The 23,579-nt window shown below is 37.1% G+C and overlaps 1 protein-coding gene across 3 annotated transcripts in view; it reads left to right on the top strand.

Annotated features, from left to right (window-relative positions):
• Positions 1-23,579, top strand: part of CPED1 (cadherin like and PC-esterase domain containing 1) — a 148,253-nt gene that overhangs the window by 111,782 nt on the left and 12,892 nt on the right. For 2 of the 3 annotated variants that reach the window (XM_005507728.3, XM_065048827.1), the window contains 2 exons: positions 10,905-11,022; positions 17,249-17,385. In XM_005507728.3, the coding sequence (XP_005507785.2) occupies positions 10,905-11,022; positions 17,249-17,385 (255 nt within the window). Of the gene's footprint in view, positions 1-10,904; positions 11,023-17,248; positions 17,386-17,830; positions 17,958-23,579 lie in introns of all 3 variants that reach the window. The other variant, XR_010469575.1, reaches the window with a different exon arrangement.

Here is a 23,579-nt window from a genome sequence, read left to right on the forward strand (position 1 = left end):
GTACTACCATAGACTTATACAGCACCTTCTAAATGTAAGTAGCTTCAATGTGAGTTATGGATAGTGTGGAATGGAGACCTATCTGTGCACTGTCCATCTGTCCTGGACATTTGCACAGAGACTTTCTCTAGTGTTGTTTACACATTCTTAGTTTTAGCCCTCACATTTCTTTGTGTATACAACGAGATTCTAAACTTTACATCAAGTAATAGATTTTTCATAAAATGTTTGCTGGTTTCAGTTAAAAAGATTTGTGTAAGTGCTCTTTCTAAAAATATACCCTCTCAAGATCTTTGAGCCTGTCCCTTGACTCACTTAAACAAACAGCCTAATGTCTTAATAGTCTGATATTTGATCAGAAAAGCCTCAGAGATTGATCTTTTACCAGAGATGGGCCCATCATTGAAGATATGGTCAGGTTGTTGCTTGTGGGGCTGACCACAGCTGTGACCTGCCTCCCACCAAGCTGCTGGGAGAGCACAAGGTGTCAGGGATCATTCCAGCTCAGGATGGCGCATTGCAACCAGTGCACTCCTGATTCACATGCCCCTTTTCTCCTTTGCACCTTTCAGGTGAGGAGCAGTATTCCCTGAGTTGGTCTTCCACAGAATGGACATCCCCAGGCTCAGGTCTGGCCCTACGGCACACCCCTGTGTCTCTCTGACCTGGATGATATTTCTCATTGCAGAGTGGTCACTGAGCAGACAAACTGTTTGTACCAGTCTCACTGCAGGGCAAGCACAGGCCCTTTCTCCAGAGGTGCTGCTTTTTGAAGGGGGGGGGGGCGTTCAGCTCCTGGGAGCTGGCTTGAATGACTGGGGTGTTCAACACAGCTGCTCTCGGGATCTGGCCCTGTGTGCTCCCCAGTTCACCAGTGAAGACAGCCAACATCAAAGCGCATGGATATGTGAAGCTGCCTGCATGCTCGGGCTCTTCAAACATGTGCGTCAGTGCAGACTGTAAATATGCAAAGGGAAATACCTCCTGTTGTCCACCAGATACAGGCGTGCTTCCCATTAGAGTGAAACCTCCACACATATGTAGATTCTGTCTTTACATGAAAGGCAGGAACTTGCTGGGTTTTTTGGCATTGTCTGGGAAAACAGTTTTAGAAGTTTTCCACTTGGTGTTTTAGTGGCTTCCTCAGTGTTCCCCAGACCATGCATGGCTCTGTAGTCTATTCCAAAACCTTCTATGAGAACCACAGAGAACAATTTCTGTATAAAACATTGTGTGCACTAATTCCTTAAATAAAAAACACTTTAATTCACCCTGCAGCAGCATAACATAAATAAAGAAACTCTCCTGGCTTTTTTTAAAGTGACTATATTTAGTCCCTATATTTACTCTTTCTTTATCTTTTATTATCTACTTTTCCAAGGTAACAAAGCTCTTGAAATCTTCCTGTCAGTCTATCCATGGCTCTTTAATAAAGGACTGAAAAATCCTTTGGGCCAGTTTAAGCTTTATTTAGACCAAGAAGACATATTGATTTTTATTTTTTTTTTTTTTTTTCAATTAGAAGAAAAAAAGAAGCAGTGTTCCTATTGAACCAGACTGGCAGAACTTTGTTATTTTGCATCCTTTTAGCGGTCACCAGCTTGTTTTTCATCATGAACATTTTGCTGGAAAAAAATCCCAATATTGCGTTCCTTGTCTCATGTCCATGGAACGTCTAGAAGAATGCAGGGGAATCAGTTGAGAAGAGAGAGAGAGATTTAAGCATCCTGGTGTCCAGTGAAACACACAATATCCAATCTCCTTCTGCAATTGCACAGGGAGTGGTAGTGAGGTAAAGCTTGTAGAGAAGTTTAATATTTTTTAGTAGAATAAGTGACTGGGAAAAAACAAACAAACAAACAGCAACACAAACACACACACCCCAAAACCAAAACAACACCAAAATAAACAAACAAACAAAACCCCAAGCAAACAAACAAAAACACTCACTAAAACATAAACAACAACAACAACAAAACAAAACAAAACAAAAAGTATCTGGGTATAACCCTTTTTAAATTTTCATAGAGCAGAGTTCAGCTAATAAAAATAAGATCCACCAGAGACTCACAGTGATTAGGGAGTCAGATGTATTGCCCAGCGGAAAATGGTATGGGAAGGAATGTATCAGAAGTGTACCTTTCTCTGGGAGTTACACGTCCAGTCTTGGGTTACAGGAGGTTCTGTCCTCCACTTTGAATTGCCATGTGCTCTCTCAAGGAATTAAGTAGCTACTTCAGCTGGCCCTTCTCACGTAAGAGTTAACAGGGAGGCTGGTGGTGCTCCGTCCATCCAGTTTCACCCTGTGTTCTTTACACACATCTAGCCTGTGAGTGGAGCAGGTTCAAGGCTCTTTAGAAGCTGGTATTTAATTATGTGTACAAAGCAAATGCAAACAGCTTCCCTAGGAGAGACTGAGGCAGAAGTGCCCAGAAATTGGGAGCTTGGACTGAAATCTTTGTTGCAAATCAATTAAAAGAGGGACATTGAACTCTTTGTTATATCACAGGGAAATCTTCTACCTGTTATATGAAAGGGGAAAACAGTTTAGGCTTTGTACACTGCATGTTCCCAGTGACATGTCCTGAGAACACTTATCAAATCAAGCACTGTTGGCAAAGGCATTTTTGAACTCTGTTAAGGCTTAAGGGGCTGACTAACATAGCTCCACTGAGCTATGGGTAGTTTTGCCTACATCCACTAGAAGAAACTTAGGCACTTAGGAGCATGGTGACAACAGAGTAAAGGTTTTGAGATGATACATTACAGGTGTGGGTAGTAGTGGATGGAGCTTCCAGTCATCTGCCCAAACTGATGCAGAAAATAAAAAATAGAGTCATAAATTGGACCCAGACACCCTAAATCTTTCCTTGGAATCTTAACTCCGAGCCCTAAATAAAGTTAATAGATGTTCTTGATTTTGTGCTAAAAGTGAAATACTATTACTTGTGGTACAGTACATCCTGAAACACTGAGTTCAAATCTGCAAGTTTTGCTTGCTGTGAAAAGCAGCTTTAACAATAGCTTTAGCAGATGTACAGCTCACTGGACCAAGTCCTTGGCTAACATGTGTTTTCTCAATGCATTACATTCATTGTCAGAGTATTTCAGTTTCAGAAATCATGAATGAACAGTAATGCTTTTCAAGTCATTCTTTCTCTCATGCCTTTTCATACTTTCTGAATGCAGTAGTGGCTGTTCAGTCTGGGAAGTCCTACTGTGTTTGTCGGAGCTGTGATAGAAAGGTCTTAGTCTAAAATCAAAGGGACAAGGCTAAAGCTCAGCTATCTCTTGCACATAGGAAGGTGTGGAGTATAGATCTCTCTGCAATGTGAAATGTGAGTGCCATATATCCTGAGCATGGGAGGGTAAAAATAGCCACAAGATTGTGGGATTTCTCAGCTAATACAGTACATTTTTTACCAAACTAAGAGGGAAAACAGTCGGGGCCATATTGGCACTTTATTGAGAAAGAACCATAAACACCTAATAATTCCTTTTGTTATCACGTAAAATATTTACTTCTTGCACTGTGAAAGCACGTGGTTTTCTCAAGGTATTGCCCATTTTCAGGTAGTGGACTGGGCAAAAGTCAATTCACATCGAGAGCTTGCACTACAAAAAGAGGTGAGGGGAAAGTGGAGGACTAAGTGGGAATCCAAAACTAATGCTTCTCTTAGAGCCTCCATGTCAACCTTACCATCTCACTTTTTAAACTACAAAACCGCCAGAACCTAAAATAGCAAATTGCCTCTCTTTATCTGCTATTTCTTGTTCCTGTTTTATCTTCATTTTGAGAGAGGAAAAAACACTACATTCTTTTCATTCTTCTCTTTTTTTTTTTTTTTTCTTGCATTGTGTTTTTAGATTATAAAGTACACGAGCTGGAAATTATCACTGTTCTTGCTTGGGAAAACTATTGTTAGTTGCATTAGGAAAACATACTTGCTAAGAAAAGACTTGTGAAATCCATGCAGATGTTAGCTTCAAATATTGAAAAAATCTGTAATTATCTTTAAGTACAGCTAAAAATATTTTCCAGCACTTATGTTTATAATATTTTATTCTTAATGGAGTTGATTTTCACATTCAGCCATCTGCTTTGACTAATTCTGCTGCATCTCTGAGCTGTTCAGAATCATAATTTGCAAATCTCTGCTAGATCAAGAGTCATGTTTTTTAGCCCAGATGCAAAACTTTGAACTATTGACTATTTGGGAGCAGAAAGGCAGATGCAGAGTCTAACTGATATTGTAAGCAGTATTAAACATGATGTAAAAAGGAATTGAATCAAAATCCTTAATAGATTGAAAGAATTCTTTTATATTCCCCACACACAAAAGAAATATTAAAATAGTGGTATGCAACTTGCAACATTTTCTCTTTCTAAGTACTGCTCAGTTCTCAAAACAGTTTCCTAGCTTTCTCTGAGGTTAGCATTAGTGTGGAGGAAGCCACTTTGCATCTGCTCTAGTGTCAAGATGAAATTTATTTGTCCGTATAATCTATATGTGCTTTGAGGCAGTTATCTTTGTAGATAGGAACCTACTGGGATTTTCAAAAAACTCTTTAGCAGATAATAAAGATATTGTGTAGATATGACATCCTTCTCTAACTGGTTAAAGCATGTGTCATTATTCCCCCAAAATATTCCTGTGCAGAAGTTTCTGCTTGAGAGAGGAAAATCCTGCAACACACGGTATGCTTATATTCTTAAGACAAAATAATAGCAACAACATGAATAGCACTAAGTAAGTACTTGAAAGCAATTCAGACTGATGACTGCACCTTGTCCACATTTCAAAGTGTTCTCTGATGTTTCCACCATGCCTTGACAATATGGCCAGTATCTCAGCTTTCCATATCATTCCCCGTCTCCTGCTGATGTCTGTGCACTGCATCTTCCAACTCTGTGAGTGTCCAGACCCTTTTCTAAAGAGCTTTTATGGCCTCTATCAGATCCCCGTGGAACTGAGCCTCTTATCATCATTTAACGTGTCTCTTTTGTGACAGTGTCTTTGGGGTCATTGAGGAAATACTATCCCATTTTTGCAGATGGAACATATTAGGTTCCTTACAAAACACAGTGGTGGCAGTTTCTTTCCTTTAAAACATAGCTGCAGCACACGGACACGCTGCTCCATCAGTTCACTCCATTAATCCTATACTCTGTTTAAAGGTTTGGTGTGTCTTTTGATGTAGGCAATGTCTTCATCTATGTCTTAGACAGTGCTTGATTAATAATAGTCATTGTTTCCCAGGCAAAAGCAGTAGTGAACTGAAATGTCTCAGGAGACTGCTTCTCTCCTTGTGAGAGCTTTCTAGACCTATTTTATGGACCCAGGAGTTTCAGTTCTATCTAGTTAATTTTGACTGTTGAACTGAGCCACCCATAACCTCTAAATCTTTAGGGATTCATCTGTCACTGAATAATGCAGCCAGCCAGAGAGAGATGGCTGAATAGAAGTCAATATGCCAACTGTTCCTTCATTTGTTACTGCCATATTAATAAAGTTGATAGAATGGAACTAATCCATCTGCTCACAATTTATTCCCTAGCAATAAGATACAATTTCATTATTTCATGATCTCACTCTTTGACTAATTTTATTAGAGTTCCTTCTATAGCATCATTTTTAATCACTCTTTATCCAGTTTTACTTATGTATAAAATAGAGAAAGATGGACTGAAGAGAGATGAAAGAATTTAATGAGAAACCCAAGTAAGCTTCAGTAAAACCAGATCAAATAAAGTCAGCAAGCCTACAAAGATTTAAAAAAAAAGTGTTCCAAAAAGTGTCCAAAACTACCTCGTGTACAGGAAGCTTTTTTCTAAAATGTAAATGTTCAAAAGCAATAAGTTAGCCTTGGCATCATCAGGAGGTGATGCAGAGCTGTGGGGTCTCAGGGGAGGTAGCTGGGTGACCTGCCAGGCTGATCGGCAGCTCTGGATGAAGGACTGCAGAGTCAGAGCCTGATGGGTGGAGAGGTCCCCTCCCTTCTTCACTAAGAACTATTGAATGAGGTTTTTATCATCTACTAGTTCACAGACATGTGTGGGCTTAGAATGTTAAAAGGATGCGGGATTTTGGCTACACGCTGGTTGTATGCAATGCTGAAATGAATTCCTGTGAGCTTAGTTACATTTATTTTTGTTTAGTTTAAAACATTCATATATGCTGATCCTTTATTAGTCTAATAGGGGTAATCTTCAGTGATTTGGAATGGGTACAGTCTCAGACATGAGCACCTAAGCAGAAATTACCTGTTTGTTTTGAAGTATGGAGCCCACCATTCTCATTGATCACTTGGGGTTTTAATACAAATGCAAGAACGAATCTTACTGAGAAAGCTGAGAGTAGAGCCCAGATGCAGGCATCCTGGGTGGAAGTTTCCAGACCATTCAATTCATTAACATATATCTGCTTCCACTAAAAATGATAGTTTTAGAAACAACTTTGAGTGGACAGCATTGTGTTATTCCAGAAAAATTCTGAAAATCCTGCCTTCCTATTTTAAAATGTCTTTTTGAGCTGACAGATGGCAGCAACTATAGATACTGAAAGTAATTTTATTTCTGTTACGTGGTGCTCTGTCACTGCTGGAGCAGTGACTGTTTGAATGAACAGAGATGGACAATTTGTTCCTATTTGTTAGGACTTTTCCCAGGAAAGTCGTGGGCTTCTTACTTTCTTTCCTTTTAACTGCTTCCAGTTTGGGGGAAGCTCATGGGGTTAATCTGTAGGTGATTACTGCAATTTCAAAGAAATCATCCTTTCATTAGAGTGGAGGTGGTAAAAAGGTACAACAGCAAGATAAAAATCCATGAATAGTTAAGTTAGGTCTCTTAGTCTAAATCATAATTGCAACCACAATGGTATTATCGATATGACATTCATTCCATGATATTAGCTGCATGACTGTGGATCATCTTTATAATGCTTTGATTATCTCTCTCACACACACATCTGTATGATTTTAAAACTGGTATTTTTTTAATATTTATGTACACATGAGTGAAAATATATATCTGCATATGCATGTGCATAAGTACACAACTGAGAGGCAATACAGTGCAGTTATTGAAAGCTGAGCTAAACAAACAAAATTCTTTTTGTACCAGGCACCTAGTCAACAAATAAATGAAATAAATATTCATTACTAGCTCCCAGTTAACAATTTGAGAAAATTGTAAAGTAGCAGACGCAAAAATCTGAGTGATCTCTTAAAGGCTAAAACTTATTTCCTTTGTAAAGAGACAAGTTCACTGTAGTGTGCTCTGAGCAGAAAAAATTCTCATTTCACAGAGCAGATGGATTCCAGAAATGTTTACTCTCTAAGTATCAACTGACGTTGACTGAAAGCTATCTAGATGTTCAGAAGAAAGCTTTATTCCTCTTATTTGTTAGCGTCCAGAGAGTCTTCTGTAAAGATAAAAGAAAGTTTACTAGTAAAATGCCAAACCAGTCTTATAGTCAGTTCTAACTGTGAACTGAAGGACCTAATGTAGGGGAAATTTTATTTTGATTTTAGTCCAGATATTTCAAGGGTCTTTTAAAGTCTGCCTTCTAAAAAAGAAGGTTTGCAGGGAGATCAGACACAGAGCAAGAGCTATCATTTAAGTTTACATGCCCGGCTCTCATCTTTGCCATGAGTGATCTTGTGTAAACGTACTTAAGATCATAAGATGTTTCATCTTTGAGCAAGGCAAGAAGGATGTCATGTCACTGCATCACCTGTAGAATACTTTAAAAAATCTGCAAATAGTTATAAAAGTCCTTAATGTGCCTAACACTGGTGGAACTGCAGTAGATCTATGGCTGCTGCAGATTCATTCTGCACTTTATATTAAATATGTCAATGATGATAAAGGATTGGTCTCCCACAAAAGGATGAAACAGATAAGGCTTGTCTAGTGATTCACAATATCTGATGACCCTCTACTTTTAGATGTTAATTACATATTAAACACAAGCAGTGTCCTTTAAAATAGTAGTTTCCATACTTTGTAAACACAACCAAGTTAAAGGGAATCAGCTACATAGTTTGATCTGCATACTGATTGTGAATAATAATAAACCAGCCACATGAAACTGTTGTCATTGATATTGTCCAAGGAATGCAACTAAAATCAATTTTTTGTTTGTTTAAACACATACCCTGGGTAGAGATATGAACAAGAAAATCCCTGTTAAGCTATTTTATGGCACTATGTTGAGAGCAATGGCAGCACATTCAGGAATTTCAGGCTTTCTTGTGAAGTCCTGTGCAAATCATTTTACTGCAAAGTAGAATCTTTCTGGTGTTAATATTAGTTGAAGTAACACTGTCAAATAGCTCTATCCAGTGTGTCCAGACCCAGAGACTCCAAGACAACATCACAGTTTAACACTAGACGATACTGTGCCATTCATTTTGTTATAACAGCTTTCCCTCATTATGGAGCATTAAGCAGAGAACAGAACAACTGTGCAACAGAACCCACACATATCTGCTATTTCTCTGCCTTTTTATGCACAAAAATGACCTTAACCCTTTGAAGTCATTGGAAAGATCTTTTGTTTGTTTATTTGTTGTTTTTTGGTTTTGTTTTGGTTTTTCACCACATAATTTCATGCAATCAGAATAATTGTGAGACAGATATTTAACTTTGGGTTTTGATTGCAAAATCGAGACCCACCAGTATTTACTAAATTCCAGGATGGATTAATAACTCCGTCTATATCAGTGGCACATATCCTACTAACTGTCAAGCTTCACCTTGACCATATTAGGACATACTTGTAATTTGCTCAGTGGTCCAATTTAAGTATAGCATCCCAGATGTAATATAATTTCAAGGAAACAGTGGATGCTATTACATGATAGTTGCCAAATTAATTTTAATATAATTTTTGAAAAGAAAAATAGAAATTAGCATATTTCTGTGAAGAAAAGACTAATTAAATATTTTTTTCTTTTGGGAGAAAATACATTTTCTTTTTCTTTTTGATTTCAAGGATACTCCTTAAAACAAACATCCTCCAGTAGAAATATGTTTCTATTTGTGTAGCTTGTTTGTAACTAATTAGTATAATAAGCATAAGCAATTCTTTAAAAAGACAAATTTTGAATTATTGAACATTTGCGTGACTAATATTCCATTTAGCTAAAAATGACCTCAGCTGCATTTTTCATACAGTATTTAAAAATAAAAGCACATTAAGTAATGCTTCCCATGGTTAAATTTTCATAATATTTTCTTCTTTGTAATAAAACAATCTTTTTCATTCTTTTAAGTCCCAGTTTTACAGTTTTTTGGTTTTGGTGAAAATAACCCTCATTCCATTCTGCTGAGCTTATCACAATGCAGAAGTGAGGGTCAGACAATAAAGTATGAGATAGTAGACACTATTTCTTAAGCTAACACTAACCCCAGAACGCTCCTGTCTTCTTAGGAAACAACCGACAACAGCACCAGTTTGGGCAATGTGATGTGGAGGATGAGTATTTTTACAAAGTAATTCAAAGGGAGATTCATCTGAACTAATGTAGATATGTGCCTCAGAATTGTTCTAATTGTTCTTTTTTCACAAGTTGAGGGAGAAAGGCTGTGATGTGATTCATTTTATCCTGAAGTGCACATCTAAAATAGATTAAAAAGGTGTACTAGGAATGCTATTTCTCTGCAGAAATGATAAAGGAAAACTAAAGTAAGCAACTTGGGCAGCTCTATATACTGTAAATATCAAAAAATATCAAAAGAATTGCCCAACGTCACAAATGCAGTGATGTCATTTATATCATGTCTGTGGATGCCTGAACATTATAACAGCAAGGCACAAAGGTGATACTACCCATTACTTAAAATGTAGAAACCCACATGTGCTAAAACTTATCATAAGGAATCACTATTTATCTGGATATTTCATCTGAAGCTCTTGGGAGCTGGCAGCACCTCTGGCCTTCTACATTGAATAATGTTCAAGTTTTCTAAAAGCCGATAACACTTTTTACTGGCAAATTTTAAGAAAGTTGATTTCAAATTGAGTGATTGCTATTCTAGGTTGTTACTGCTAGATTTTTAGACATCTTGTATTAATTGATTCTCATATGCATTTCTACTAATCTCTATAAGGTTTAGCAGAAATGATCAAAATGTGAGAAACAGCCCCTCATGAAGTGTTTTTACAGTGTATGTCATTGCATCAGCAGTCTCTTCTTTAACTAGAACATGATAAAGAAAGGTCAGATTCTTTTCTATGAAGAAAAGTAGTTAAAGGTAAATGTTCTTAGAAAGAAATATGTCCATTATTAATGTTAACCTTATGGTCGTGTCTGAGGTTCACTATGGATTACATTTCACATGAAGAACCACAAGAAGATTATATTTATAGTTATATTAAAACCTTTCTGTCAGAACCCCTAATAAGTATTTGTAATTGCTCTACTAGCTCAGACCTTTTTCCCTTGACATTTTTTTTTCCTCTTTTCTTTAAGCACCTGTATCTCCTGAAGTGAATTTGGGGCATTTCATCACAGAAATGTATTCCATATGACTGCAGATATGCATAGAAAACTGCTAAGGGCAAATAGGTAGAGATGGTACAATAAGTAGAGACAACACAACATTATATGAATGTTATATATGTTTGACTTAAAAATTTTTTTTGTAACTTTAGGAAATGTAGCACCTTATACATTTACTGCAGATTGGGATGATTTATTACAAAACCATTGTCTGAATGGAAAAGGGATTCTGAATTTCATGTTAAAAATATGTCTTGAAGAGCAAAGGCTGAATGAATTGCAGAACCAACAAACCCTAAATAACTTTTTTCCTCTTTAAATGACCTTGAAAAGGATTTCAAAGTCATACGGATGGGTGTGGTGCTGTCATTTTCACAGATTTCATTTTAATTCAGGACTGTGGTTCTCGAATTCGTCCAGAGGAGTCCTGTGGCTTGCAGCCTCTGTCTCATGAATACCTCTCAGCAATTTCACAGACGGTGTTCAAGACCTGTGACGCTGGAGACACAAAAGGTTCGTACTTCATCTTTCTTCTGAAAATGAACTCATGCACCTCATCAAAGTAAAACTAGAAACAACGCTTCCTCTTTTCTATGGACATGCAATAACCTACACACAATAAATTTAACTGATCACTTGTAACAGTTACAGATTTTTAAAAACAGGTTAATTCATTTATGAGGCAATTTTTGGTTAATAAGATTCTAATCAGTGATCTACCACTGCTTGTGCTATTGTCATGTAGCCTTTAAAATACATTGCAATATTTCCATCAAAACAATTTAAAATAAAAATTCTTTATTCTACATGGGAGGTATCATCTCCTCCAAACAAAAATTAGCATTAGAAAATGAACACAACATTTTGAGCCATTTGAATTTTATATTTCCGCTCCTATATTGGAAACACAAGACCAGTTGACACTTTCCAACAGTAAAGCATGTGTTTTTTTCACATTTTGAGACCATAAAAAAGAAGATGGACAAATCAAACATTATACAATAACCAATACAATCAAGACATCTCTTTGGTTGCAGGAGAACCCAGATCACCACAGAACAGCAGACAAACATCTAGGTCACAGATACATGAAGATTTGTGCAAGTGTACTTTAATAATCTGAGTAATCCACAAGACAACTCAGGCATGCAATCTTATTCATAGCTGAATTTGTTGCTGGATTAGACAATAAGTAATTGTGTTCAATTCTTTAATAGACAAATGAAAAATAACACTCCTGTATGGTCTCCTAACACAATTGTATTTTTTATCTTACCATAAATAGGAGCAGCTTCTCACAGCAGTAAATTTGCAAAAACTCGTGAAATAATCAATACAGAGTAGAAGGAATGTGGGAACTGCCTCAATGCATCACTTTGTGTGAACCAGACAGGCATACATGTATTCATTTTGTGTTATATGAAGGGAACATACAGGCTATACACTGTTGTACCTGGCAGAATATTTTAATCACACAGCAAGTTGTGAATCATAAAGAAGCACAACTCATCCTATGCTACTATATCAGGACATAAAGTTCTTGACTAGGATGCCCAAATCAAACCGACAGAAGAGTCTTTCTGGGGCAGACTATCTGTTTCTCCTGATATATAACATGTTTCTTTTGAATATTGTATCTAGGTAAGTGAAGCTGAATAGAAAGTGTCTTTTAACAGCCTTCTTGCAAATACTATACACATTTTAGATGGAAACAAACTTCAGGAGTTGTAGTCTCAAAGGACAAGTATATTAAACAGAGAAGAAAAATTCTGCTTATAAAGCAAAGATTGCCAAGCGGTGTCTCCTAAGCCTAGAACTGGGGTTTGCAATATCTGGCAATGAGTGGTTTTATAGTTTTAATGTACGTCACAACTTCCAAGTGGAACTGGAAAGGATTGCTTTTTGTGGAAAATTGTTCCAAATTTGTAACAACTGAAGGATATCCGATGCCTGGCAGTTAACATTTTCCTAACACGCATGGGAGCAATTGTAAATTCACAGCCAAAACAGCAACATCTCTTTTACTTAAATAAATTGAATTTTCAGAGAAGGCAAGCAATGTCTTGTTTCCTCTCAGAAGAAAATCCAAAACTTCTGCAGAAGTAAGGCAGTGTCATACATTGTTCTTACGCCAGTGAACAGCTTAGTTGTATAGGGATACCGAGGTACTATCACAGAAAAATGTACCTATGCTGGCAAAAGCTTGTGTTATGTACAGACATAGGCAGACATAGAGATGGAACCTTAATTCTGACATTAAAGATAAAACTTAGAAGTCTGCTTTGCAGTTCAGTACAAACAAGATTTTGTGCCTCATTTCTAGTCCTTCGATGCAGGGCAGAGGTGGTAGTTCAGGGTCTAACCAAAGGCAGAACTGGCTGCCTCCCGTCTTCGTCACCACAGCACTCTGCTTTGGAGGAAGCTCTGCCCTTAATTTACACCATTTCTTTCACTTTTTCTCTCTCTGTTTTCGGTTTGTTTTGGGTTTTTGTGTGCTGGTTTGCTTTTTTTTTTTTTTAAAAAAAAAAAGAAACACAACAAATTGAAATATTCAACAGGGGAAGTTTGTCTCTTTCCATCTTGTTTGGATCATGGCATGAACTTATGGTATCTGTAGCTACAAAAATACTTTTTTACTTCAGAAAATACATTTTGATTCAATGGCATTTGAACCGGGCTATCATAGGAAAATTACCTCTCTGTTCAGTATCACTGCATTATTAATAACACAGAAGTCGACAACCAGTAACCATGTGTTTGGCTCCTCAGAGAGAGAAATAAATTGACAGAGACCAAGCAAACCCAGCATTGCGCTAAACTCCTGCAAATGAATTGGGCTACTGCAGTCTGTGGAAATTTCGTGTGCAAACAATTAGAAAAGCTGCTGCCTAAGAGATCACAGCCTCATTTCTAATGTTTTGCCTCACTGCTATGACACGTGTGTTTTAGTTGTATCCAGCTGTCCACATTTTCTATGACTGTATCCAGTTTAACACAATTCTGTAGGAGCTCTGTCTTCGCATTTAACGACTACCTGGATTTCAGTCCAGCAGAGACTTAAACTGATATTTAATTAAATGAGTGTCTCCTTTGATTACAAAGAGTAAATTTCCGTTTGGACATAAGTTTGTAGGCCTGAGGCAATTTTTTCTGTAGCATCAAAATCATGTTCTTTAAAAATATTTTTTTTATGTTCACAGATGCAACTAAAAGAAAAAAAAAAAAAAAAGTCTGTCACAGATTCGTGGATAAAACATGTTTTTAAAGACATAGGAAGCCAAATAGACACCAAATGTAAAAGTAAACTAGTTATAATTCAACAAGCTATATTTAGCATCAATTTAGGTTAAATATTTATATTTTGAGTTGTCAGCTTAGCTTTTTTTTTTTCTTTTTATATGGATAATTGTTTGGCACTATAGAAATACATTGATTTTGTTCTTGAAAGCAAAATATGTGTATCTGTGGCTACGAAGATGGGAAAGTTGGAATAAAGATAAAAGAGGCTGAAAGCCCTGCCCAGAAGAAAAAAAACTATCAAATTAAGTGTATAGCCATTATTGGTTAAAAACTTTTAACTTTAGGCTAATGTTTTTAAAATACAAGGTAAACAGTCCTAATGTTTGTTTTTTTTTAAGTATATTTCTTTACATACCATTTTAGGAAAACAGTTTATGGGAGCAGTGGCATTGTTTAATCTCTTATCTTAAGCAAAAGATGGATGTACGCAACTGAAAAACTGCTTTAATGAGCCAAAAATCCAGTTTACTTTCACTCTTCCTGTGGAAAACCTCTTACCTACAGGCTTTCATAAAACTTTGTCTTTACCAGTTTTTAATTTGGGGATAAACTTAAAGTAACAGCAGCTCTCTCTTTCTTGCTCTCAGTAAAAATGCATTGACTAATTGTTGTGAAGTTACAGTAGGAAAAGTTAATAATAATTACATTAATTGCGTAAATTTACATACATAATTTTAAAAATCCATATAAATATAAAAACTGCAACTATTCTATTAGCATTAAATGTCAGTGCTTCCTATAAAGATGAGTTTATGTCCATATGTCCTTGTTCTCTCATTGTTTTACATTTTCCACTAACCTTTAGCATATGCCAAAAATGGACCTATTTTTTTTTCTTAATATACCTAGAGAGCTATTGAATATAAATCAAACACTATTTGAAAGAGACACTTGTCACTTTCAGTTGCCAAAATTTAAACTTTTATTGTTCAGATGTTTCAGCCCCTGGATAGTCATTTTATACAGTTCTGTTTTAGTACCTAAAACCAGATCAGCTCATAAACGTACAGGATGTTAAGAAGAAAATACCGTAAAATGAAGGATCTCAGATCATAGAATTGTAGAAAGTCCTGAGTTGAAAGGGACCCACAAGGATTATCAGCTCTAACTCCTGTCCCTGCATAGGACAACCCCAAAATTCACACCACATGTTGGAGAGCATTGTCCAAATGTTTCTTGAATACTGCCAGGCTTGGCTGTTATAGACATTGACAGAATGTTTAGATATTTAGTTTGAAAGAAAAATTACATGAGGAAAAAACTCATTTGTTTTTTGAACATAGTCTCAATCCAGACTTCAAACTAACCAACCATTCTGTCCATACCCTGTTACAAAAAATTCATAAAGCAATAAAATAAAGGTGTTTGCATGGCATCTATTCCTGTGTCATCAGCGACCTTGCACTTTGATAAAGATTCACTGTAATGCCTAGATGAAAAGTCTACATAGAATCTCACCCAGGGACCAACATTTGGATATCTCCAAATAAATAATCAAGTTGCAATCATGCTACTTTCCCATCCTAATTAATTTTGAGCTGCATCTTTTGCAAAACCTCAGCTGATGAGACTTATCCTTAAGGACAAATAGCTAGGTGATTAGGACACAGGTGATGCAAGTTTGGGACTCATCTGGACAAGAAGCACTGAGCAGCTTCATCTCCCCACCTGTACCCTAGCATGATGGAACTGAGCATCCCTCCTTCCTCTCCTTACATCGTGCTGAACCCCATTGCTTGCCCAATGGCAGCCTTCTGGAGGCACCTGTGGGAACCAAGGGAGCTGGGTTATGCTTACTGATCCACAGCATGATAAAGTCAATGTCCAGGCTTTTATTTAGGTCCCGTCTGCTGCTACTTGCTCCACCTCATCTACAAGTGTAGCTGAGGGTGGGATGGGCATGTTCTGCATGAGGGAGAAGTAGGTGCAACTGTGCAGGCTACACAGAAGCTGGAACTGTGTGGTGGTAACACTGTGGGATATATTCTGCCCTTAGATGTACCAGTGCAGGCTCCCAAACAAACAATTCTTGATGGTTTCATTTAGAAGGACATTTTTATCTGCTAAAATTATTTGTCTTGCTACTTACCAAAACATTTGCTTGGGTCTTTTGTTCAGTGCAAGGACAGGCTGCCTCCCTGGAAATTCCCTTGCTCCTGAAGCAGCAGCTGACTCTCCCAAGGTGCTGGGATCCCACAGGGTTGCTTCACTCAGCCTCCCACTCAGTCCCTGGCCTGATAAATGTCCACAGGCAGCAGCCTTGGATTTTTGCTGTGGCTTCTTTTGTAGCAGCAATCTATCACACACAGCAAAACCACCCAACTGGCTGCTAAGCTGCTGCCCCGTAATAGTGGCAGTCATGAACTCCAGGATCAGCTCTCCAAACATTTGCTTTTGGAGCTGTTTGCTGGGCTGCAATGAGAAACCCGGCTGTGCTAGCAAGGTCTGATACCATTGACATAAGGACCTGGAGGCCTCTGCACTTTTCCTTGTGCAACGCCTTTAATCAGAGGCCAAAGTGGGTTTGGCTGGCAGAGGTGCGTTGACACTGGGAGATATTGTCAAGAGGATGCACTTGTTCGGGTGAGAAAAGTATTTCTTGTGTTGATCTGAATATAAAGGCAACTCAAAAGTTTTCAGTCTTCCTTCAGAACCTAAATACCTTTACCTTCATGTAGGATTTTGGAAATTAATATCTTCAGAGAACCAAAATGACAAAACCATTCAACCTTAGGTAAGAGATGCCTAAAACCCAAGGAATTTTTGTAATTCCTTGTATGCTCCTAATATATAAAACCATTTTTGAAAATAGGCATCAGATTCCAATAAATCACATATGTTATTCACCTCACCTTATTTTAACCCTCCGAAATGTGTACATGTAGTCTGGGGTGTTTTCTGAACTCTCACAATTTAAAGTAATCAGTATTTCTGAGGTAAAGTCATCCTCTCTCACCTGTACATTATCTGTATAATCTCATATTCATGTTTCTGTCCAGAAGCTCTCATAATTTAGCTTCAATCAACCACCCAGCTTTTAGATTTTTAGTGTTAGGTGAGAATTAATCTTGTCTTCATACATTTCTGAATGTATTTTCTATTCCTATCCAGCCTCCTCATCCCCTTTCCCTTTCTCGTATGCCTTCTGTTGAGAAAGGACAAGCTGCTACAAGAAAAGTTATGTGAACTGAAAAATGAACCCCCACACAACTGTCAAATTCAAGCATTTGCAGCTCTTTCATGGAAAGAAAAAACTCCCAATCTTGCTAAATCAAAAGGGCAATAACACAAAGAAAGGAAACAGTCTCCTCAAAGGGTTGAGGGGCATTTAATTTAGAGAAAACTCACATAAAAAAACCACTCAAAAATATCTCACTGTATAATAAGGCTAGTCAGAAAAATACAGAGGAGATGCTGACATCCTGTTACTGTTTTACAGGACAGTGGATCGTTCCTTGTCTCAGCTGCTCTGACAACAGGACCTGTGACTGGAGAGAAATAACTTGGCAGCCCCACGGCTGCCGACACTCTGTGCTGGCCAAGCCTGAGCTCCAGCGCTGTGTGGAGGGCAGAAGGGTATGTAATAGATTTTACATTTTATTTGTTTTTATTCACCTGGATATTTAGTGTCCTGAAGCCTTAAAAACAATCTTATGATTGATGTGTAAGAAAAAATCCCTTTTAATCAGAATTAGAAAAAGATTTGGATGGAAAATCCGCAGCAATGAAAACCAGCCACTATCTATAATTTAGCCTCATATGCAGTCACATTTGTCTGCTGCCGTTTCACATGGAGCTTACATCACACCAGTGGAGTTTCAAGACCTTTGGTGTACATGGTTGCTATTTAGACCTGCAGTGAGTATATAAGGACTATAAATGGAGGATGGATTTGCATTGTTGTCTCAGTTCATCTCACACTTGACGTGCAAGTTGGGTTTCTTCTGCTGCATACCTACTGCATGGCATTGCTTGTGCACACTAATCTTACCAAGTCTTCTTGCACATTCTTTTCTTGTAGTGAAGCTTCTAAAGTGATTGCTTGGAAACACAAGGTCTCCTTAATAAGCATGCTATGACTGTAAAACTGTTGAGAGCGCTCTGGTCTGAGGCTCAGGTACCTTACTGAGGATACAAATATCCAGAAAGTAAGTAAATAATTGTTATAAAGATTTTTATAGCATGTTGTCTAGGTTAAGAAAATAGTAACAAAAAGTGGCATTTTGATAAAATCCAAGAGCATTTGTATATAGCCAAATACAAAAATAATAGTCTTTTGGTTAACATTTCCTCTATATTTTCTGATCGTTTCTTGTCCTGCACAAGTTTCTTCATGGGCATTTGGCTTTATTTCTGCCTGTGGTTTTCTCCATTACTATAGAGCTGTGGGCTTCTCCTGAAATATTTTTCTAAAAAAACCCTTTAGGTTTATATGATGGAGGAGAAGCTTGATTTGGTCCTCATGTACAAAACAAGTACTTCCGGATTGACCACAATAAAAAGACCAAAGCTTTGCTTTGGTCTTTAATTTGCATAGACATTGGGCTGCTTCAATAAGCAAACACCCTTTGGTCAGACAATTGGAGGGCCGCAGGGGAACAATATGCTGCTATGGAAGCAGATTGCCAGGGTATTGCTGGGAGGATTATGCTGACATTCCCACCTCCTGAATTTGACCACTTACATTCAACAGTGACAAAAACGGGACAGTGTCTCTTAAGGGTCCATTAAAACCAAGTATATGAAATGAATGTTTGTGAGCTTGATTTCTTAATTCAAATTCCACTATGTTCTGACTCTTTGAGGTCGCTGATCTAATGTCAGATGAGTGTCAGATCCTGTGTGAACTACATTAACATCATGCAAGAAAAACCTCAGTTAAACTAATTGCACTTGTTTCCTATTCTGCATCTTTTGCAAAAGTCTTACATCATTGTCTGATAACCTTCACTGCTCTGTAGAAATCTGCTGGATCACTGCATAGATATCCTTTTAACTGGTTTATTCTTTTAAATCATCATTGTAATGCATGTTCCCCTTTTGGCATCCTTCTCCTCTATCTTTCTCTTTCATGTTATTTTTGTCATCACTTTGCAGTGGTTTTAACTTTGTGTGGTATTTTGCAATAGTATTTTTGCTTCTTTCACCAAATAAATAAATTTAGAGCCTGGAGCAACTCCCTTGTGTCAGTAGAACTTAATAACTGAGAGAGTCTTTCTTCATACCTAAGTCAGATGAGTAAAAATGGTCCTCGGCTTGAGTGATAAGGTCCCAATTCTGTCTGTGATTATGGCAAACTTTAGAATTACTTCACACAGTCTGAGCAATGTAATAGAAAAATATTTTTTTTTTTTCAGGTTGTAACTGAAAGAGACTTTTGACATCAGTTTTACAATGCGCTACTATATATGTTTAAGAGATCTGGATCTTTTATAAGGGAGCTATTGAATTGACAGTAATATATAATTTTTGTGAACAAATACATTTTTATTATACAAGAGATTTTGGTAACCATCTATAAATATTCATGTTTCCTATTTTATTACATTCATTTAAAACCATGATATACCTCGACTTTAAGCACTACAGAGATCACTGACTTCCACCCAAACTAATGACGTCATAGTTTCTGTAGCAAAATAAGATGAAAGTTTCAACATCGGAAATGTACACAGAATGTAAAAAGACCCTAAGTGCAAACCATAAGGGCAAAAATAACCAACTCAAGTGAGGACACTGAGATGATCTAGAATACTGTTTGATTTACACTGTCATTTGCTGAAGTTTGATAAGAACAAGAGCTCACTCATGTTCAGTTCTCAAAATGTGCCCAACTAACCTCTGTGCCCCTGCATTCCGGAGTATGTAGTGTGCCGCCAAACTGAGCAGCTTCAGCTTGTGTAACTTTGGTCCCTGAAGTTAAAAATCCTTTATGAAAGAGTGATGTAACTTGACGTATATTTTGCAGCATCAGAGGCAAAATTGTTCCATCAGAACTGAAAGTCACCCGGAACTATCCCTACCCCAGCACCATTTTCTTACTTGCAGGAGCTGAATTCTTCACACACACTGCACCTGAATTCTTGCTAAAAGTTTATCCTGAACTAAGGCAATAAAACCTCCATACAGCCTGCATAATTACCAGTCCTTCCTCAGGAAAGCAGAGATGTGCACGGCTGTAGCATCCCTACGTCAAATGATGTCACACCTTCCATCAAAACACTGACAGCCCTCTATGACCAAATTTGTCTTCTGAACACCCTTCATAAAAAGGTCAGAGTCATGCAACATTTGATCAGGAATCAAAGGTAAAGCAACTAGCGGCATTTGTGATTCACTAGACTGAAGTCGTTGATTTTTGGCCTAAAAAAATAAAGGGGGTTTCAGGATTCTGACCTTCTGGCTTTACTTCTTATGGTTAAAATGTCATGATAAGACATTATAAACAACAGAAGTGTCTGTGATTATGTCTTTTCTTTTAAACAGTAGATGTTATTTGACATGCTGCTGCTAAATTTCAACTATGATAGCTGCAGGCACTTTTCGTATACTTTCCTATTAGTTTTATAAACAAAACAAAACAAAGAATAAAAAAAAAAGAAGGAAGGAAGGAAGGAAGAAAGAAAAGAAAGAAAGAAAGAAAAAAAACAAGCCTGCTTGTCTTTCTATTTCTAATGAATGCGAAGGGAAGCATGCAATGAGTTAATCATTGTTGTGCTGTGTCCCTGGTCTGAGTGTACTGCAACAACTGATGAAATAAGATGTACAGTGAATGCTCTTTTTGGTGTAAGCGCAGCACATGTAAGATCAACTATTTAAGTGCAATCATTCTGATTTTCCCACGTTTTATAAAACGACAGTAAAATACAGCATTCAGCTAAGTCTCTTGCTCATTAATTTCTTTTATGCATTTGTCAATGTTTCTGAAATATGTTTATGGTCATCCAAACAGAGCATTTCTTTCCTATCTACATCACAAATAAAACTTAAAAAATACTTTCTAACTCCAGGCTACTTTCACATCTTTTATTAAAATGGATTTATTTTTTTCAGAGCTCATCTCTAAAACGGTCATCTCCTTCCTCTATAACAGAAATTCATTTTCCCTGGCTGTGACTTCTGATTGATTTCACATCATCATTAATTGCCATTTTAATTGGTGTGCATATAAAACTGTGTTTCAGCTAAGTTGTTTTCTGTTTCATGAAAACTTAAGACCACCTGTAGTGAAACAATAACACTCAGATTGGTGGAGATGAGAGAAAGGATATGCCTCCGCAAAAACAGCTTATAAGGCCTTATTTTGCTTTATGATGTGTTAGCAACACTAGTCAGTCATATGTTTGTATTTCAGACACAGTAAAGAGCAAAATTTTGAAGAGTTGAGGCTAACGTGATTCTGACTGATTTTCTTTCAATCCACTTTTAATATTTGCAGTCCTTTTTCTCCTCTATTTTAAACTCTAAAGCTAATGAGATGCATTTGTGTTGTTCTTGGGGAACCCCATATGTACACCCTAATTGAATAAAAGAAATAGGCGATCATAATAAAAATATATCTGTATTATATTGGCTCAACAAAATCCTCTGTAACTGTGGTTAATGATTTTTTGCTGTAAGATTTATACAATTCTGTTAAGATATGATGCTTTGATTTTTGTACAAGAACTTTTAAAAATGGGTGAAGGAAAAGGGATTCTAACAGGTAATTATTTATCCAATTAACAGCATATAGAAAGCTGGCCTCAATAGTGGGGGCATATGTATTTTGTTTATCATTAAGAAATACTACTCAGAGTTTAGTCTTATAATAAAGTACCATTGAGTCATGTGTAATTAAGAACAGGAAATATGAAAAGGCAATATTTGCTGAAGTACTTAAAATTCAGCTGTTAAAACAGGTATTTTAACTTATAATTTCTTAATAATATTTTAGAGTTAAGTAGTGTTTTGGACTTACAGGTGTTTAAATTTCCTAAGTGTGGTTAATTTATAATGATAGGTCTAGTTAAGAAGTGAATTCCACTATGCTTACACAATCTTTTAAAGCCTGCAAGCTATAATGGAATTTTTCACGCAAAACAGTTGCAACAGAAGACACTGAGAACATCTGTCTGCGTGAAAGTGTTGTTCTTTGTCTGGCAAAATTACAGCCTTCTGTATGTCTGATCCTTTAGTCATCCTGCAGACAAATCCCCCATTGACCTGAACAGTGTCTGCCTTGTGCCAGACTGTAAAGAAAACAAGATATGGCATATTCTACACACCTGAGCCATCGTTTTATTCATTGTTCTCATAGAGCTGAATACAGAATCATCCCCAGAGTCCCTGGTTCAAACCATATTATAATAAATACTACATAGCACTCACGGCTAAAGTAAGTTCATGCAACTCTATAGAAATAAATATGGCCATAGGTACCACATGTTCAATTACATTGAAAAATTATTCCAATTCATTTAAGCTCTCTCTTGGCTTAGTTTAATGATATAAGTTTTCTCATGAGGCTATACACCACTTACTTTAGCCCTTGGGTCTTTAAGCATTTGCTGTAAATGAAGCTGACTTGCAAAAGGTGGATGCTTTGAAAGATGATTCATGATGGTCTACATACCACAACAAAATGTGTTTAACCAGGTCTGCACAAGACATGTCACATCTGCCAAATCAATGTAATTAATAGCTGAATATGCCTTTGCAATTTGAAGTCCCAGTGTGCAGAGATAAAAAAATGTTATCATATGTGATTAGAAGTCAAACAGAAACAATCCAGCATGTTCTGCCAACTGCTCCATGTGTGTAACCCAGTACAGCCTATTTGTTATTCTGCTAATGTTGTTCTCTGTTTTAACAGAAATGTTCTCACCCACATTGCAAGTTAATTATATCCTGGCTGCTAATATCTGAGAACTGCTTTTTAAATAGATACACATCTAGATACCGCAGTGATGGACTTATGAAACAGATTAAAGAGACATGGGTATAGACAGACTGGAGAGATTAAGAGATTTTGCAAGTTAAAAGAATTGGGTTTTAAAACCTCAAGTTAACCTACTTTAGAATTAGGACATATTGTAAGTGTGGACTGTCTTCCTAATTGTAACTAAAGGTGTACATGTTTGTGTCTGTTAGAGAGGGAAAGAGAGAATACCAACCAGTCCTTCCAAGGATTCTTGACTTCTGTGAGTCGTGTTATGCTTAGTTTAAAGAGATTTCTTCTGACACAATGTAAAAGGACTTGGAAATTCCCTTACAAATGAGAGAAGCACTTGCATAGTCCAGGCATGAACAACAGCTGTTTAAGGATTTACTCTATGAAGCAGCTTTGAGAGGTGCAGTACAGGTGGTGCTTGGTTTAATTCGTTTGCTACCATACATAACCTACCAAGGCCTTCTCTGCAGCCCACAACAGGAAAGGCCTGGGATGTTCAAATCATTCTCATGCCCATTCTTGGCCCTTGCACTAGATCAGGAAATGTTTGTCTGAAACTGCTTCTTTTCTATGGCAGCCATCATTGGTACACTGTTGTGGTTTATTTTTACTCACAATGGGTTCACGGTGGGAACAGGAATCAGTCACTAAAACTGTGACATTCCTGAAGAGAATAGATAAATAGAGGTATATTGGATGAGAGAAGTCCAAAATGCTTTCACCGTGTAAAATCTCTAAGAGAAGCTTTGGAAATGTATTCTTAAACACGTAATCTTTGCAGTCTGAATTTTATTTGCATAACCAAATATTCAAGGTGGAAGTGGTAAAGCATCAAACT

This window comes from Columba livia, chromosome 1 (assembly GCF_036013475.1).
Source record: "Columba livia isolate bColLiv1 breed racing homer chromosome 1, bColLiv1.pat.W.v2, whole genome shotgun sequence".
In the NCBI taxonomy this organism is placed as follows: domain Eukaryota; kingdom Metazoa; phylum Chordata; class Aves; order Columbiformes; family Columbidae; genus Columba; species Columba livia.